At 36.6% G+C, this 19,353-nt stretch overlaps 1 protein-coding gene across 1 annotated transcript in view; it reads left to right on the top strand.

Moving 5' to 3' along the window:
• PRDM6 (PR/SET domain 6) overlaps positions 1-16,874 on the top strand; it is a 58,055-nt gene extending 41,181 nt beyond the window's left edge. Inside the window, exons 5-7 of the mRNA XM_053473970.1 lie at positions 2,460-2,802; positions 10,521-10,697; positions 15,962-16,874. Of these exons, the coding sequence (XP_053329945.1) occupies positions 2,460-2,802; positions 10,521-10,697; positions 15,962-16,076 (635 nt within the window). The 3' untranslated portion in view covers positions 16,077-16,874. The remainder of the gene's footprint in view (positions 1-2,459; positions 2,803-10,520; positions 10,698-15,961) is intronic.
• Positions 16,875-19,353: the final 2,479 nt, after the last annotated feature.

Below are 19,353 nucleotides of genomic sequence, written 5' to 3'. Positions count from 1 at the left end.
AATAGTTCGTTTGGTAAAAGGGGGAAAATAATTATTTAAATCTTGAGAACAGGAAGTTGAGATGTTTGGCTCTGTAATATGGTCCAGTACAGTATGCAATATAAATAAATAGTATTTCACAACTTACTACAGGAAAACATCTAGAACAGATGCCTAGACCACAATAAGATTGTCTCGCCCAAAGTACAACCACTAAGTATAACACAGATATAGAAAAAGCTCAGTACACCAATAGTAATACATGAATATTTTATATGGTGCATGGCATCTAACATACAAAAGTGATGATATTAGTTCAACATAAAAGCTGGAACATATAGTATAGAAGGCAGACACCTGCGAGCTCACTTCAACGTTTCAGAAAAAGACGCCATTTTCAAGGGAAAAACATTGAGACGTGTAATAGTAGAGAAGACTAACTGCTGCTCATCCACTAAATAACGTAATGCTCAACTGACACCCCACGGTTCTCAGAGACGTCAGCTAACACAGCAGGCATGGAAAGCAAGTACACCAATAGTTGATTAAAAACATAGAAATTCTTTTTTTTTTTCTACAAAAACTATTTATGGCCCAGTACTGGCACACCAACACACCACAGAATGATGTATTGTGACTTCACTGACCAAAATGTTTTTTTTTTGGAGTAATTTCTCATAGATTCACACAAGCCAGCACAGATTTAGAGCCTAGAATAATAACTGGTAATTACTAAGAGCATACAAGTGCTTCAAAACAAAATATAAGGACGTACTTGTTAAATTTAGTCTAAATGACATTAATTTTTACAAATACTGGATAAGTGTATTCATTTAGATAAAGAGGTACAGTGTGGCGGACGTCAGTAAAAATACCAACTGCAGCATCTGGCCATGTGCGTTCCTATAAATAATGTTCATTTCCAAGAAGCTGTCACAATTAAGGTTTGGCATAGTAAACAAAAGGAATAAAATACATTTTATTTTAGTAATAAGTTCAGCTATATAACACATGAAGACGCTTTAAGGGCAACCTCTGTATACATTTCACTTGAAATATAAATATTTTATTGATCTCGATGTGTTGTCTTGCAATGTTCTTTTCAATGTGTTGTGCTTTCAATTAATTGTAAAGCATATTATTTTCCCAGGTTTTATTGGTTTTCTTCTGTTAGGTCTATATTATATTGATTAGCTTATTTTTCAAGTGTTGGGATGCATTGAGGTATGAGAAAAGATTGTCATGGAGATAAGCAATGGTGCAGCTATCACATCACAATACATAAAAGATGTGATTGTCTGTTTAACATTAATTTAGCTAGTACTGTGCAAAAGTTTTAGGCAGGTGTGATAAATGCTGTAAAGTGAGTGCTTCAAAAACAGACATGTTAATTTATTTTTATCATTTAAGAAAATGTAAAGTGTGACTCATTTTGCATTTTCTTAAATGATAAAAAAAAATAAAAACGTAAAAGAAAAATGTAAATCAATTCAATATCTGGTGTGACCACCCTTTGCCTTCAAAACAGCATAAATTCCCAACTCCATTTGCAGAAATGCAGTCTCAAACTTGCACGGAACCTCCACCATATTTCACCCTTGCCTGCTACAGCCAAATATTTCAAATTTTGACTCATGAGTCTAGAGCACCTTCTGCCTTTTTTTCTGCACTCCTGTTGCGTTGTTTTCGTGAATAGTTGAGCCGCTTGGCTTTGTTTCCATGTCAGATGTATGGCTTATTGGCTGCAAGTCTTCCATGAAGACGACTTCTGGCCATATTTCTACGACAGTAGATCGCTGTACCATGGTCCCACTGTTTTCTGCCAATGCTGAGGTGATGGCACTGCTGGACACCTTCCAACTGCAAAGGGATGTAAGCATGAGGTTTCCTTGGCCGACCACTGCGTCTATGGTCCTCATTGTCTATTTCTTTATGCCTTGAAATTCCTCCCTGGGAGAGACCTTGTCGATGCAGTATATCTATCTTGTGTCTTGTTGCTGCGCTTAGTCTTGCCATGGTGTATGTATAGGTAAACTAGGTCACCACTCGAGATCTATGATTTCCCTTCAACCTGACTACTTTAAAAAAGTGAAAAGGGGGTCTGTGCCGACACAGAGCTTCACAAATGATTCCCTCTCACTGTGCAATGTTGATGTTGTGAAGCTCCCTCGTGTTTTTTTTTCTTCTTGTTTTGGCTAAATTTAGCAGTATCATTAGCAAGGGGATCATCTACCCTACTAGCCCTGCTGAATCTTTGCACAGTACCCACTTTTGCTTGGCATCCATAGAGCAAACCCTGAGCGAAAATGAAACAGTTTCCCTCCCACGGCAGCAATCAGTCCTCACATGTGTGGACCTTTGACAAAGGTGGACTCGTGGTTCATGGTGGGAATGACCTGTCAAGTGAAATTGTAATTTTGTGTCATATATTGTTTTTGCCTTCTGGATAATGCATTTAGCAGTGCATTTTTGTTTTGCAGTGAACGTTCCGACGCCAGTAATTGAAGCTATGTCCAGACAAGACACATTACAGTCATTCAACAAAAATGGCAAGTTGTCCTCTTCGTCATTACAAAGGTCCATAGTTTTCCCACAGACTCCATGCAACAGAAATTATTCTCTTCTGGATAAGTCTGGGCCGCTGGACACCGGGTTTAATCAAATGAATGTAAAAAACCAAAGAGTGCTTGCCAGTCCGACCTCAACGAGCCAGCTTAACTCAGAATTCAGTGACTGGCATCTTTGGAAATGTGGACAATGCTTTAAAACTTTCACACAACGGATCCTCCTACAGATGCATGTGTGCACCCAAAATCCAGACAGGTAAAACAAAAAGTCGTGAACAGAAACAAAAATGTTAATGATTTTCTTATTTTTAAAGCCCCAATGAGTAGCTACTTAATCTGGCAGATACGCGTCAAATTGTAATCATCTATTTAGACAGTTAATGGAAATTTGAAATACTAATTGACTTACGTTAGTCAAATATATGAAGACAGACACCTATCCTTCCTCATCCTCTATTAACTGGAAATGAACATTAGTATAATCCATTCTATAACATAAATGATCACTGTGTAAAAATCTACAAATGTAATAATAGATAAAAATTTTAAATAAAAACTGTTAAATGCCAAAGCAGAGATTGTCCACCGGCCCATCAAGCATTTGCCTGGTGTGCACGATAGTACCACCTATTCCAATCTTGTAATGTTGTTTAAGAGGTCCACATCTCTCGTTACTGTTTGGAGGTGTGTATATCTTTTATTGGCCAGGGGTGATTTGAATTCTTAGTTTGTTCTTACAATTTTCAACATAGCTGCTGACACCAACTGTAATGTGTACCCTTTGCCTAGCAAAAAGTCCTAAACTACCCAGCAGCTAAACAGGCAACCCCCCAGCTTTTACCTGTTTCAGCTACAACTCCCACGATCCTCTTCTAACATTTGCAGAGCTACCATTTGGCCACCTCTGTTAAAGAATTGTGTCTGCTGACAAAATTGTGCATTCCGTTACAACTATAAGAAAATTATACTCATGCTTACTTATATAGGTGTAAAAAAATATATAAAAAGCCCTGTTACAAAGGAAAGAGTTCTATTTCAGAATTAATTCCATTAGAAAGTTTTATCAAGTGTATTGTCTCTTTACACCAGCCACATAAAAATATAGTAAAAATACAAGTGATTCTAAATGCAGAGTATAGTTATTTGAGTATTGATTAATAATTAACCACGTAAGTACTAGATAAATGTACAGTACTCTGCTGATTAATATGTTCCCATTGGCACTTAAAGAGTGAATTACTGAATTTAAAGAAAAGAAATATAAGTTTCCATAAGTGGCTGTATGTCTTCAGGAGGGCTTGCTCCTCTGCGGTTGTCACAGTCATTGCAGGGTTCACCTACGGTGTGCAGTGTATATGAACTTAATTAAGTACTAACAGGCAATGAATTGGAATTTTCTGCTTAGTGCTATTTTTCTTCCGAGCATGCAAAGCCATAAATCCTACAGAGCTGTCAAAAAGATATACCTGCTCTAGCGGTGATGTGGAGGAAAACAGATGCCATTTATTCAATAAACTAATATCCATATAGAAGAAAAATGTTGACCAGATACCTTAGAGTCAAACTTGGTTTGAATGTTTGTCAATACGGAATTTTATGACTGTGAAGTGAAGATGAAATTTAGCTGAACGTGGGAATTAGTATTTCTGGTGCTTTGGCTACTGGCATAGTATATATATAATAGATCCATTATTTATGCATCAAAGGTAGCTTAAATGACAGCATCAGTGACTTGTATCAGAGGGAAAGAATTACCGGTATTTAAAATGAACATCTTACTTGTTTTGCGCTGTTTGCAATTAAAAAGTTAACGACTTTAGAAACACCAAAATGGCATAGTTATAAATGCTTTTTATAATAGAAGTGTTAGTGGCATTTTACCTCTGTATGTGCAGACATGCAAGGAGGACAAATGTAGGAATACAATAGCTCTGGTTTCAGGCTCATACAAAGTAGAGCTTGGATCCTTGCTTTGCTTCATCTATGGGCTTTTCATCCTAGTACGTAATATCCACACCACCAGCCATTGTCCATTAATCTTATTGGATGCTCTGGCTGCCAAATGATTTACTGTCCTACCATAAAATGTGACCAATAAGGTGGGACTGCACCAAGATTCCTGCTACAAAAACAAATCTTCTCTCAGTTCCAACAAGGAGAGTATGAACGTTTCCAGTCCTGGCTATCCCTCATAGTATATGCCCTGTTTGAAACATTTGGACTTTAGGTTTGTTCACTAAATGAAGAGTTGGCCGGAGAGTTGCAGTTTCACCTCCCTCATGTAACTAATCATTATGAAGTGCCAGCACTCTCATTTCTCTGGAAGGTCTGAGCTGACCCTGTATAATGCATAATTGACCATGCCATGACACTGTGGAGAAATCTCACTGATTTACCTGTACATCACACAGGGCCAGCCAAGCTCTTCATGCAGCAGAAGTTCACTCGTGTGGTGCCCTTCATAATGTATAGTGAAGTAAAGTGAATAAACCACTCTATATCACCCTGTCAGATGCCAGGTTCCATTCCTGCTTGCATACTTCTGTCTGCTCTAATACTCTAATACTACTAATGCAGGATCATGTAGTTTTGTGCTGCATGACCCTGCCATAGTGGTAAAGAATTCTGACCCTGATCTTGGGCCAAATCTCCCCTGACTTTTTAATTCTGCATCTAATGGCATACTAGACCCACTTTTGCACGCAGAATATGGAGCAATGTCAAAACATTGAATGTTGAATGTGGTTTTCTTAAGAATTGCCGTACATGCATTTAAGGTCAATGGGTACGCGGTGTTAATTATTGTGCTTTGGATAATATAATGTAACTTGGGAGGTTGGTCACTTGGGCTGTAATAATAGATAAACTGCACACATTAGCATGTTACAAATATTGAGAGTGCCCAACCTTGCAAAGTCTTGAAACTGTGTAGACCTACACTAGACCTCAAATAGGATATTTTCAAGTGAAGCTTTCATTAGCAACTTAAACTGTAGTCTCTACGAGTTGCAAAGCTGGAGACTGAGTGCCACCTGGTACTAGGTTGTACAGGAAAATTAGTGTTTACTTAGGTGTTACAGCCAGCCAGCCATCTGTAACTTCAATAGTAAATGAGTTAGCTCTTAAAGAGTTAATGTCACCAGTTTTAAAGCATGCTGATTAACTTTCACTGTCCCTTGCATCTTGTGGCATACCAGCAGTATGAAAGTCATATCTGACTAAAGCACTGGGTCCCATCTCGATCACTGAAGAACATCTGTGCAGTTATGGGCTATGCTACCAAAGTGATGGGGATATTAAAATACCATACAACCTACCTACTGTTTTCTAAACGTTGTCACCCCAAATTGGAACATAAAAAGCTTTAGAAATGACTTCACGCTATGGCGAGATACTTTAACCTTTTAGTGCAATATAGAACAGACCACAGTCCAATTAGCGTCACGAAGTGTGGCACTGGGTGCTTTTATAGTTAGTTGGCCTCGATGTAACTGTAAAGTTAGACCCATAGTGTAATCTTGCTGAATGTACATCACACCTCGTGTTTCTTTAAATGACTAATGTTTCTGTACCTCCGAAAACAGTTCCATAACACCAAAAAAAGCTTATTGATTTGACAGTATTTCAGCGAGAGATTTATGCACGCATTAAAATTACCACTGTTAGGAGCTAATTGTATGTGCAGACTGCATTACTCAGATGTGATGGAACATGATTCCCCGCAGAGTAACATGATATAGGAGAAAATATTTTAGAAGCATTTTTTTTCTCTTCAATAAACATTTAGGGAAAAAGCAGTGGGACCTTAGAATTAAACTGCAGACTTTGCAAAAAAAAAAAAAAAAATCCTCCTAAGCAGATGTAAAATCCTATAAATAAAATTGACTTATGGTTGTGTATCTTCTGTGCTTACGGAGACTGCATTTTCATGGAGAATAACAATCAATAGGGAAGTTTAATCCGCCATCCTACATATCAATTTATATGTAGAACACTTTAGAGATGTTGTTTTTGCTTTTTTTGTATTTTAACCCTATAGGGTATAGGTGTGTTCACATATATAGGTATCACATCTGAGATATGATAATCAGTCTTTTTTTTTAATGATATCTAGTTCTAAACGGCGGTACCCTGCTAGTCATACATCAAATACAGTGTACATATATTACATTTGGAACCTGGATTTCTTCTCTGAGCAAGAGGACAGCCACCTCATCCCAACAGATTAATATGTTACTATTAATAAGCTTGCGTATTCCTAATTATATAAAATCAACATCTCCAATGAGAAAATTGAGTTATGTGCATAGGAAGGAGCAATAAAAAAATGTAGAGATGCTCAAATTGATCAAAAGAATAGATTTGGGAGTTTTTATGATGGTACTGCTGCTTTAATTGCAAATAAACTGGAAGATCTTAGCAATATGCAAACCTTCTCAGCAAACTGATGGAACTACAACTCCCATTATGCCCTGTTGACCAGAGTTGGTGTTTTTTTTAGTTAACTTAAATAATGTATGGCATGTTAATGGGGTTAAGTTATTCCGGCCGAGAACTTATTTCGAACACATTGTTACTGAATATACTCAAGCACTAGAAATGTGTGCTGATGCAAGTCTATTCTTTAATAGATCTATTATACTAGAGGTAGAAGTAATTGAACATTAGTACTAAAACGCAAGGGGAAGGATAATTAAATGTAATCATTAAATTACCCATGGGCTCGTCACTGTGGTAAATTCTTTGCCATCCTAGTCCCCAATGGCCATTACTATGGCCATGTTTTTGAATTTGTACCATCAATATGTCAATGGGATCCTATTGACCTGCCTGTGACTAAGACATAATGGTAGGTATGGACTGCCTTGATAAGCTGACCTAGAAACGGCCTTTAAGGAGTGGAGCTGGAAAGTTCTGCCTTAGCAGTTCCAGATGGAAGACCTATTCCTGGATCTTGAAAGAAATGCCCTTGCCAGGAACGTCTTCTATCTATGTCTGCAGCAACATATTGTTGGTTACCAAATGAAGTTATTAACTGTGGCCATACGTTATAAATCTACTCAATATTAGTAACATATTCCACTTATTAAAAGAGGAAAGCAGACTAAAGCTGAGTAGATACACATTAGAAATCTAATTATTTCTTTGTTTTTGGAAGGGAACGTTTCTCCAAAATATTATAATTGTTACAAAATCTTGGACACAAAGTTAAATTCCCTTCAAGCTAATCTGTACCATGCTGGTGCAACCTATGGGCCAAGCAGAAGGTCACTAAGTGCTAAATCATAAGAGGCTGGTAGATATGTGGAACAGCCAGCAGAAGTCAAGAGGCTAATATAATTAGGAAATGTAAACATGTATGAATATGGCTACCCTGAGTCTAAAACAAGATTAAGGACCGGTTAAGGTTTGGTTCTTTACATTAGGAAAAACTGGAAGACTACATAGGCCAGACGGTTTTTATCTGCCGTCAATTTACAACAAATGATAAAAAAATAAAATCTCACAAAATTAGCATCAAAATGTCAGATTTATTTAAGGCAGCATGGTTGCATTTATATATTTGGACTTATCTGCTGCCTATAGTGATGCCCATGTTTTAATTACACTATTATTCTGATAACTGTGCAGATGGGTAGATCATCCCAATAGGTCGTTTCATAAACCAGTCTTGGATCAGTCAAGTCTTGTTCTAGAATTTAATTTATTGATTAATTACTCAACAGTATTACTTGCATTTAATTTTAATAATTCACATGGGACACTAATCACAAGAGTATAGGATCAGTAGCTCTTCCGCTCTTTAATGCTGGTAAACTACTCTAGATCAGAGTATTTTTCACTGGTCATTAGATATCTCTCAATGACATCTTTGTAATTAGCCAAGGTCTAGACACTGACTGACCAACTTGTCTATATATCAGGATGAACTGAAAGTGTACTCAGTTGGAGTAACTTAAGGTTCCAACACTGGAATGAACATTAACGAAATAAAAAAAAAAAATGACAGCATTGGTCAGGAATGAATGCAATATAAATCTTAGAGAGAGAACCTTGGCCATTGTTGTAGTGTAGTGGGCTTACATCAGCACAGTCCTGGAAGAGGTATGAAGGGGATATGTATATTGGTAGTTAACAGGGTCACCTCTCTGATTAGAACTGGACAGCTAGGAATTCTATATGTTGCAACTTAGACAAGAATGTTAATTTTGGTATCATCGGGGCTCATTAGTATAGGGTGACAAATTGTATAGTGAACACCACTATGAAACCCCAAGTACAGATAAGAGGCACCCTGTATGTGGTTAGTATGCCACACTAATATAGTTTGGTTATATTATATTAGAACCATATGGTGGTTTAAATGCAAAGGGGTTTAGTACAAAAATAACAGTGTATACAATGATAATGCCCTACCTTATGGGGCTTAAAGCTTGCAGAAGAACCCATGATTGACAATTAATTGAACACTATACATATTTTATAGGGAGAAAGGGATTAAAATAAAAGAGTGTGAAGACTTTGTTCCAAGGGTGAGATATGGGGAGAGTTCATGTACAACAAGGTAGACAATTCACAGTAGAAAACTGCAAGATGTAGATGTTAGATAATATATGTTGATTGTCATGTTACATTTTGTTTTTCCATGTTAAGGTGCAACACACTTTGCAGGTTTGTTAAATGCTTTTCATCCTGATACACTTTGATATTAAAAGGGAATACGCTGTATTTCTCGTATAACTATTTCTACAATCTAAAGATTCCTTTTTACCAAAGACCTTTGATGTGTATGATGATAGCATGCAGCAATTCTTATTTTACGTGTGTCTGTTAAATTACTGTGACACTTTACCGCATAATCAAGTAGTTGGATAATTGTAACCATTTAATATATATATATAAAGGTATCAGTAGATCCTTTTTACAATCATGCTACCTTCTTTCGGCTTTGCTAAGACTAGACATCTGTAGGTCATAAATGTTAATAGCTCTTTTGCCCATTAGGAAAATTGATTGATGCTATGAAATATACAACACCCATTGAGTAGATAACTGTATATTAAATGGAAAGCATTAGGGATGTTTCCAATGCCAGGACATATACATCCGTTTATTTATAGCTCCAAACAATGTGTAAAGCACCTTAAAAAAACAAGATAATTAAATTGATATTACAGCAAATGGCAAGAATTGAAGACAGAAAAGGGATAATCATAAGCAACGCATTCTAACCTATTATTAGTCCTGTACAATGAATTAGTATCAACGGCACTTTTTGTTGTATGTATTTTTTTTTACACAATAGTCGTTTGGTTGTTTGGGTCTAGGCTTTATGTTATAGCCAATGTAACAACAGTGCCTTACCATTGTGCTTTATAATGAGAGAGAGATTATAATTTTTTAAACCAAACTAAGAATTATCCTTAAGTGTCTGCCTTCCTTTGTTTTTGGAAGGTGCTTCTACACCATAGATCATGGCTGGCAAGTGGCCCACACCCTCCCCCACTGCTGATACCCCAAATAATCTTTTCTTTCCATTATTAACATTTATATACCCTTTAGAATACTGCTTATTCATTATTAGTTACTTAACTATTTCAGTTGGTTCATACTGTAGATTTCAATACATGTCCATACTGTAAACAATTCTATGAGAAAATATTTATCACAACACGCCTTGCTTAGCAATAGCACACATAGAGACATTACATACTACAAATTATATACTTACATACCATACCTTTTACTAATATTATCTTCTTTTATTAATATTGTGCCAATAGTTTACACAGAACTTCTTCCAATACAATATATTCAAAGGGTATGCCAAAACTAGAACTGGCAGACTAAGGAGGTTCCCGTTCGCAAGTTTACGATGTAGAAGAATATATTCTAGTTTAAGACATTCCTGTAACAATGACTTATAAAACAGTCCTCATAGAAACAACTCAACTGTGTTTCTATCTATTTTAGGCCTTACCAGTGTGGACACTGTTCTCAGTCCTTCTCCCAGCCATCAGAATTAAGGAACCACGTTGTCACCCACTCCAGCGATAGACCCTTCAAATGTGGCTATTGTGGCAGGGCCTTTGCTGGTGCGACCACATTAAACAACCACATCCGGACGCACACAGGGGAAAAACCATTTAAGTAAGTAGCTAATGTTGATTCAAACATTTGTTAGCATCAATTTAATTTTACAGTTTAAATATTGTTCAATTTTAATGGGTTGATTTTAACAACTACTTCCCAGTCTGAATTTCACATGAACAACTTACTAGAAGGAGAACACATTATTAAATGCTAGGTTTAAATCATAATGCATAGTTTAGCTTCTAGTGTCTACTCATCACACATGCCTTCTTCAGATTCTTGGATTACTTTGCCTGGCTTCTATTGTGTTCTAAAAAACTCGACAGGTGGTCATATTTCTTAATAATCCATGAATGTCTGTTCATAAACCCTGACTTGAACATGTACCCATCCGAGCATCAATTAATCATGTTAAATGTCCACTCATTACATTTACTCACTCTACAGAAAATAAATAAATAGCAATGTTAGAATTGAATAGTTGTATGTGCCACCTCAACAAATAATAAACTAGTATGCAACAAACAGTCCAGAATGTATCAAGGTCAGGGATGTCCTATATGTGGCATCAATCCAAAATTTGATCTATGACTAATTTTAGTGCATTCAGACCCTGATTAATTAATGGTGAATTTCACTAGACAATTGGCCCAGAGGAATGTATCATAGTGAATAACTTTTTGTGTTATAAATAAGGTTTATTAACCCATTAAGGACAATGGGCGGTCCCTAAACCCATTGAGAACAATGCCGTACATGTACGGGCTTTGTCATTAAGGGGTTAAATCTTGCAGTATTGGGAACGGTCAGGTGTATGCGCATGTGGAGGATTCTTAGGTATGTCAAGTTTTTTGATGTGTTAGTGTTTCCATTTACCATTGTGGAGGCTTGGACAACACACGCCTATTTTTGGTTGGCAAACGAGTTACATGAGTTCTTGAAGTAGCCTTAAAATGTATGCAATATTTATTATTAAAAAAGTGAATTACGATTAAATATTATAGCATTGTTTTCAATACGCTCCCAATCAATAGATTGGGTGTTCTGTGGTATCCATTGGCTTTGAAGAAATGGCTGCCAATTGTCGCTTCAGCATATAACAATTACTAAGTTTAATATGTCACAGTACAAAATAAGATAAAATAAATGCAGGGTTCAGGGCTGGCCATCAAATGTCATTGTCTGGTTTGCTACTATGATATTCCACAAATCAAGGCGATATAAAATCATTAAAAGAGCAATGCTCCAGTTTATGCATATATTTATAATAAATGGGTACCGATCTTGCGCTCAAAGTTAAAGGAAAAACTACAGTCAAAATAGATGGATTTTGTTGTACAGTTATATCTGGGGTTGCCTCCTTCTCTGTTTTGTCCTGTATTTACAGATGAGGAACTGTGATAAATAGTGCCGTTTAGGGTGTTGCTGTAAGGATAAATTGAAAAAGCAAAAGCAAAATCAGGCAGATATGTAATTGATTTCCTCTGGCTGCTGTGTAAATAGATTTTAGTAATTAATTGAAGAGGTTTCGAGGTCAAAATGAAAAATAGATTTATTTTAATGTTTAGATATTAGTTATCTGTAACCTGGTTGGCTCAATTACTTACTTGTGTTTGGTTATATATATATATATATATATATATATATATATATATATTATTTTTTAAAAAAAATTATCTTTCTTTAAAACTGAACACAACACTAAAAGATAATAAACCCTCCTTACGTTATAGTACACTCAGTTTGTCCCAGTGTTATGCCTATTTTATGCCTGGTAAAGTTATAAAAATCTTTTTGTCAGCAGCAAATTAATTAAATGATTACTTGAAATAGCCTGTAAAATGTATGGTAAAATATATATAATATATTAATAAGTCCATATATTGAGTAGATATTAAATAAAAACATAGAAAATTATAGTTTTATTCTAAAAAAGATGTCAGATGTACAAGTTTAATAAAACAAATGTGGGTGCAGGGAAAGGACCTCAAAACTGTATTAAATAATATGTGCACATGCAAAGTACAGTTAAACCAGTCAGGGAATTAGGGGAATTTGTTATATTACGTCAGGTAATTGGCAATTAGAAGGGTGTGTCTCAGTATTTACAACATACTTGCATTGAGAAGCTTGGGGTAAAAAAACACATTCTGGACAAAATGTAGGTGGATCTTTGACAGATAGGTCCAAATAGGTCCCTGTGTGTTCAAAACTAAACTATGCCTGAGCAAAACTGAGTAAGTTAACACTTGTCTTTCGCTTTACACATATTATCCAACCAAATATTTAGTTAGGCTCATGAGACTTCTGAACCTGTTTTCATCCATCCATTTACCCTAAGACCTCCTATTCTTCACAAATTCTGGCATACTTTAAACCAGGGGAGGGCTTTCTGCCCTGGAGGCAAGCAAAGGCATGCAGCCTCTGTCCCTCCATGTGTACATACACACACACACCCTACCACTCACTGATTTTCTCACACATACTCAGGAACCTGGTTTGTGCCCTGCTCCCAACTAATGCAAACTACTGCAGGGTGAAGCTACACTGTGTTAAGTGAACTCATTGGCCTTCTTGGCACTGTTTGAAGAATTTGGACCAGTCCACCCTAATATCTTTAGGCGTAAGAAGCTCATCTGATGGTCAAATGTTCAAGAAGATTTATTTTAGGAAAATGTGTAACATATATGCTTGGATTACCGCCTAGAAAGTGTATTAGATCATTGGCTAGCAGTATGTTTTATCAGATACAGTAGTAGTATCAGCAAGTTGTAAGCAAAATAAGGTCAACAATGTCAAATATTAATAGGGTATATTTAAATGTCACATGATAAATACATCTAAGTATATAATTTGTCATTCTTCATATAACTTCCTTTGTAAACTGCAAGTTTTCTTTTGCGATGTCCTATCTAGTACTTAAACAGTACTAAAAAAAAAAAGTATTAAAGGTCTTAGTTCCAATTTTGTCATGCAATAAAAGGTAGTATATTTTGGCACACCAATCCACTAACTAATCAGTTTTCTAATAAACAATCAGCAAAGCACTAATGTGTCATCAGCACTTCAGATGCTTGGAGGGAATCATCTGCCCATAGATGTTAATGAATACACCAAAAAAATCATTAGGCAATCAATACTTCTGAGTTATTTTCATTGAGCTGATAGGTCGGATACATTAAAGCTGACATTTTACATTTGTCAAGATCACAGTGCAGTTTTTTAACAGAGGAACTGTGGGAAGAATATTCCCAGAAAGACAATCATCAAATCACAACTTATTTATAATGATATGATAAGTTGCTTTAGTAGCTGCAGCACATAAATATTTATACTGAAACCCGAAGTTATATAGTTCAGGATTATTTGAATGCGTTTTAGAGGAATATATTTTGAACAGCAATACACACACATATATTAATTCACAGTTCAAACAGAGAGCACCAAATGATGCCAGAAAATAGACAGCATGGGTTGGAACAGTACATTTCCATTGAATATATTCAAAACTCCCAGCCTGATATTGGATTGTAGAGAAACTGGATATTTTCTTATACTAACTCGTATGGTGAAATGTTCTTTTATTCTATAAATGACCATTTAAGGTCACGGGTGGCATTGGTAAAGCCTACCCAGTGGTTTTTGGAAAACTACCCTTAAAACCTTAACTTTGATCTCTCATTGCCTGATGAGAGGCAGATTAAATCACTTTAGCTGTCATTTTGTGTTGAAAAAAACACATCTATATTTTTGTCTACTATAGTTTTAGTCTAAATCACTTCAAGGAAAAGAGAATCTCCTAGGGTTTATGTTATCTCTATACTGCTTGGTTAGTTGGTCATACTGATCTCATTCCCATGGCTTATTCCTTTAAAATGAGCTAATTTAACATTTAGAGTGTTGATCATTTTTAAATTTAGGAGCGGTGTATCATTGTTTAGATAGCATGTTGCAGGGTCTAGTTGTGTTAAACTTGTGGAAATATACAAGTGCTGAGTGTGAAACTACAGGGCAAACCCGACAATGAACCGCATCTTAGCTTTTGAGAGTTCCACTCTCATTCATTTCAAGGGGCAATGAACTCGTACCAGCATTTGTGGGAAACTCAAGATTCCTGTGGGTTGCACGGCTGATGGAAACATTTCTATTTAACTTTTACCAGCAAGTCAGCCCTTCACATCTGTTAGTGAATACCTCAACATAAAATTCATAATTTTAGGATTATTTTCAAGGCAGGCTGGCTCTTACTGACTAGTACCCTATACTATAGCAACAGAAGATGTTTAATGGTAAAACAGTGGGGAGGTAATGTAGAGGGGCAACAAAAACCCATCCTAGTGTTGCAAAAAAAAATGATCAACATGAAATGCTAATATCTTGTTTCTTACACCTTAAATGTTCACGTAAGGTCACGTTTAAAAGAGAAGACTTTCCTCCTAACAGGAAGATTAGTTAGTTGTTTCCTAAATTTCTCTTCTAATGTATAATATGCCTTTTGATTGTTGAAAAAAAAAAACAAGTTGTTTGCACTCAGGGCAATTTGCATTAACAGTCAAGCCTTCAGCTGAGATACTGATTCAATTCTTAGTGAACCATTCACCTTTAGGGAACAAGAAGTTCATTAGAACCATAATCCTTATGCTGCCAGACTGTAAAGTGAAGCGATATATCACACAGGTAACGCAAGGACACACGCCGTGGAATATACTTGTAAAAGTTGATAAAGGGTGCCTAAGCATCCACCTAATGGTATATTTATTGGAGATTACAAAGAAATGTACTGCAGAACATTCACACATCATTTTCCCTGTATAACTAATGTCTTTTATTTCTATATATATATATATATTATCATCCCGTTCATCCATCTCAGACTTCAATGCATTCCAGGGCCTCGGGTATTGAATTCCAGATTTTAAATTAGCAGAAGGTGAAATTCTATTTGTCATCAATTTCTTTCTAGAGGTTACAGAGCAGAAAACCGCAGACAAGCAGGTTCTTTGATGGTTCGCTTGGAAAAAAAATCTCTTTTTATTCGTTATCTATTTGATGTGACAGCGATCAGAGCAGGGACAAGACATGACTCCCTGGAGAAATCACCTTTTTACTTTATATTGACAGATTTCTCAGATCTGAATCAGAAAGGCCACAGCCTATCACAGTCAACAATGTGCTACTAGTAGCCACCAATTAAACCTTTGGGGATGGGGAAATCTGAAGCCACTTTTGAGTGTCTCTTGTTATTAGGTAGGATGAGACAAAACCTTTCACCCTAACGGGAAGCTCACAAGTCTCGATATTTTTCTTCTTGCCTCCAATAGGTGTGAAAGGTGTGAGAGGAGCTTCACTCAAGCCACCCAGCTGAGTCGACATCAGAGAATGCCCAACGAGTGCAAGCCGATAACAGAGAATACAGAATCAATTGAAGTGGATTAACTGATTGACTGGTCGGAATTAAACTGCAAGGAAAGTCATGATTAAATGTCACGGACACTTAAGCAAAACCAAAGATTTCCTCTGAACAACTTTCAATCAGTCCCAGAAAACCGAAAGCAGTAATAAAATAACTAAGATGTTAAGGGATATTGATCTTGGCGTGGAAGCAAGACCATGAAAGACATTATTTATTTATGAGTGGGGGTGAAACATATTTCAAAAGACAAGGGGACTTAACCTTTTCTGTCCCAACATATATATATATATATCTATATAACTTTATTTGTAAGTACGTTTTTTTAAAAACAAACAATTAAATATTTGTTATTTAATACCAAAGCAAAGGTTCTGTCGAGTTCTCCTGCCTCTGCCAACATATATGACTCTAAATCCAAATGGACTTGCTTAGGCTTGCACTGTTTTGCAGCATGAGATCTACCTTCTGAACGGCGGGAGCAGCACAATACCCCTAACATGATGTTGGTACCCCTGACCTATTGGTCTTTGAAGAACCAGAGAAACTACTTATTCTAGTTTTGTTTTGTATTGACAAGGTGGCGGTACATCTTTATGTCAGGATGATGCCAGGACAAGAGCTATGTCTGAGCCATTTGCTATCGATCTCAGACCAAGGCGGACTTTTCCATTCCATCATCTACTGAAACTAGTTACGAACCATACTTTGTGCACTTTTCATGTAAACTATTTCATAGACATTGTTTATGACGGTATGAGGGATAGTTTGGGAAGTAAACATGTTGCAATATGCCAAATAAATAAATATATATGTATACAAAACACATTTTTGTTTATCAGAACATCCATTAAAGGATGCTAAAAATGTTCACGTTATAGTTAGACTGGTAAGTAAAGGTTACAGCACATATTTTTCTCTTGTGAGCTACAAAACTGGATCAACTTAATTTTAAAATAAAAAAATGCTTCTGTAATTGTATGGACAAACAGCCAATTGTTAAAAAAAGTATTATTTGTTTGGTAACAAATCAAGTGCTGTGTGCCTACATATTTTTACCAGACATCATTGAGTTAAACCTAGGGCCTGCGCCCATTTTTAAGGGTCATCTTTCCGACCCACAAGCAAAGTCCTTTATGGCTAGGTCTGCTTATGATAATTTTAGAGTGTACGTTAATATAACTGTAGATGGAGGAAGGTAAAATGTATATTAAATGGATATATGAATGTACCTCTACTCATCTAAACGAAATCCTGGCATACGAAGAAGCAGTACAAAGTTAAGTATAACTATACTCAGCAGCGTTTTTAACAATGGGTACTTCCCAGGCTTGGAGGAAAAGAAACCAAGTCTGGAAGAGAGTAAATAGAAATAAAACCTAATTAGTCCCATGTACTGGGTGCCTTTGTAATTTCTTTAACATATTGACTGGATACTTTCTATGATTTTTATGTTTTTTTTTTCTACAAAGCCACTTTTCTGTCTGCTTAATATGTTTTCTGCAACATTATCAATTGGCCACTTTGCTTGCAACAAGGATTAGTAATGGTAGTAAGCTGTTTGGCATCCGTTTTCAGTAGCTGCCATGCAGATTTTCCATGATAAAATTTACCAAGCTGGCTAGTTTTTTGTCAGTCACTGTTTTCTCAGACACCCCAATTGCATATCTTGGAGTTACGTGGCTGCAGCTTGGTATGGGCAAAAGTACTGAATGCCTGGGAAAATTCACTATTAGCAATTAAATATCATTTCATGTAACAATTAACATGGGAATATAGTTAGGCAATAACAGGCTCAGTTTTCCTAATCTGTTATTGAAGGAGAATTTTTACCTACAGCTTTTACCTATAAAACCTTGTGACTTTATTGGTCAATCTATGTAATTTTGGAGATATTTAGCTTGGACGTTTTCTACAAAGAACTGTAAAATGACACATCTAGCATATGTTATCAGTTTCCTGACACAAATTACTACTCTTCTTGTGCCCCATTACCCCATTTCAAATTATTTTTGAACCAAACAGCAAATTAACAAGGGAAAGAATACTACTTATTTAGATCCTGGTTACAGGAAATGAAGGTAAGATGCAGCATAAGATGATTTTGTATAAATATGCTTATTTTCAGTCCCTGACCATCTGGCCATCCAGCAAATGACTGGTAGACCGATGCCCTTGTGCCTCCCTCTTACCATTATAGCCACTCATGTGACTGTTCCAGTACTTTAGTAAAAATCTGGGCACCAGAGGTAAGAGTGTAGAGGTAAGAATGTAGAGGTAAGAGTGTAGAGGTAAGAGTGTGCCCGCCCTCTTCGCTCCTCTTACGACCTGCAGCTTTCTTCTACTGTTGTTACCTCTTCCCACTCCCGTATTCAGGATTTCACCCGTGCCGCTCCCCTCCTGTGGAATCCCCTTCCCTGTTCAGTCAGACTTTCTGCCTCGTACGCGACTTTCAAAACCTCTCTGAAACCCCACTTGTTCAGGGAAGCGTACAGCATTCCTTCCCAGTGCTCCCAACCATCATCCTAATCACAGCCATCGGAACAAACGGCTTCAACACCAGAAGCAGATCAACTCATCCTCATCCAAGCTGTCCTCTCCTATTGTCTCACTCCCCTCAACCACCGAGTAGATTGTAAGCTCGCAAGAGCAGGGCCCTCTTCTCCTTTGTACCAGTTTGTTATTGTATGTGTTATGTGTTTATAAAATGTTCTATGAATGTAACAGCGCTGGGGAATCGGACGGCGCTTTATAAATAAATGTAATGTAAGGTAAGAGTGTAGAGGTAAGAGTGTAAGTTAGAGTGTAGAGGTAAGAGTGTAAGTTAGAGTGTAGAGGTAAGAGTGTAAGTTAGAGTGTAGAGGTAAGAGTGTAGCAAATTGTATGTATTGGATATTGGCTTTAAAGTACTAGGTCCAAATTTCCTCTGCTCAAACGATCCTGCTTACTCTAATCTGTAATCACCATTACACTGTTTTATTTATGTGGCAAATAAGATGATAAATTACAGAATTTGGGAAAAGTGACAGCTCCACTTTAACTAGACACATCAGCTGTGCCACAGACAAAACAATTCTGTTAGAGGATTCACTGAGAGAGTTTCCAGAAAATAACAGCAGGCGAGAGCTGACTGTAAAGGTTAACCCTAATCGCTAAGGGAAGGGCCCTGAGAGATAAGCCCTAGCCTAGCCACATGTTCCAAAGGAGGCGCCCAAAGAACTAGTAACCCAATTTACCAACTAAGTACAAACATGGCCATAGGCCAAATAATTATCAGGATCACAGAAGCATGACATTACTAGG

Source organism: Spea bombifrons, chromosome 1, assembly GCF_027358695.1.
Source record: "Spea bombifrons isolate aSpeBom1 chromosome 1, aSpeBom1.2.pri, whole genome shotgun sequence".
Lineage (NCBI taxonomy): Eukaryota > Metazoa > Chordata > Amphibia > Anura > Pelobatidae > Spea > Spea bombifrons.
The sequence above is the reverse complement of the archived record's forward strand: the minus strand, read 5'-3'. Positions and strand labels throughout refer to the sequence as shown.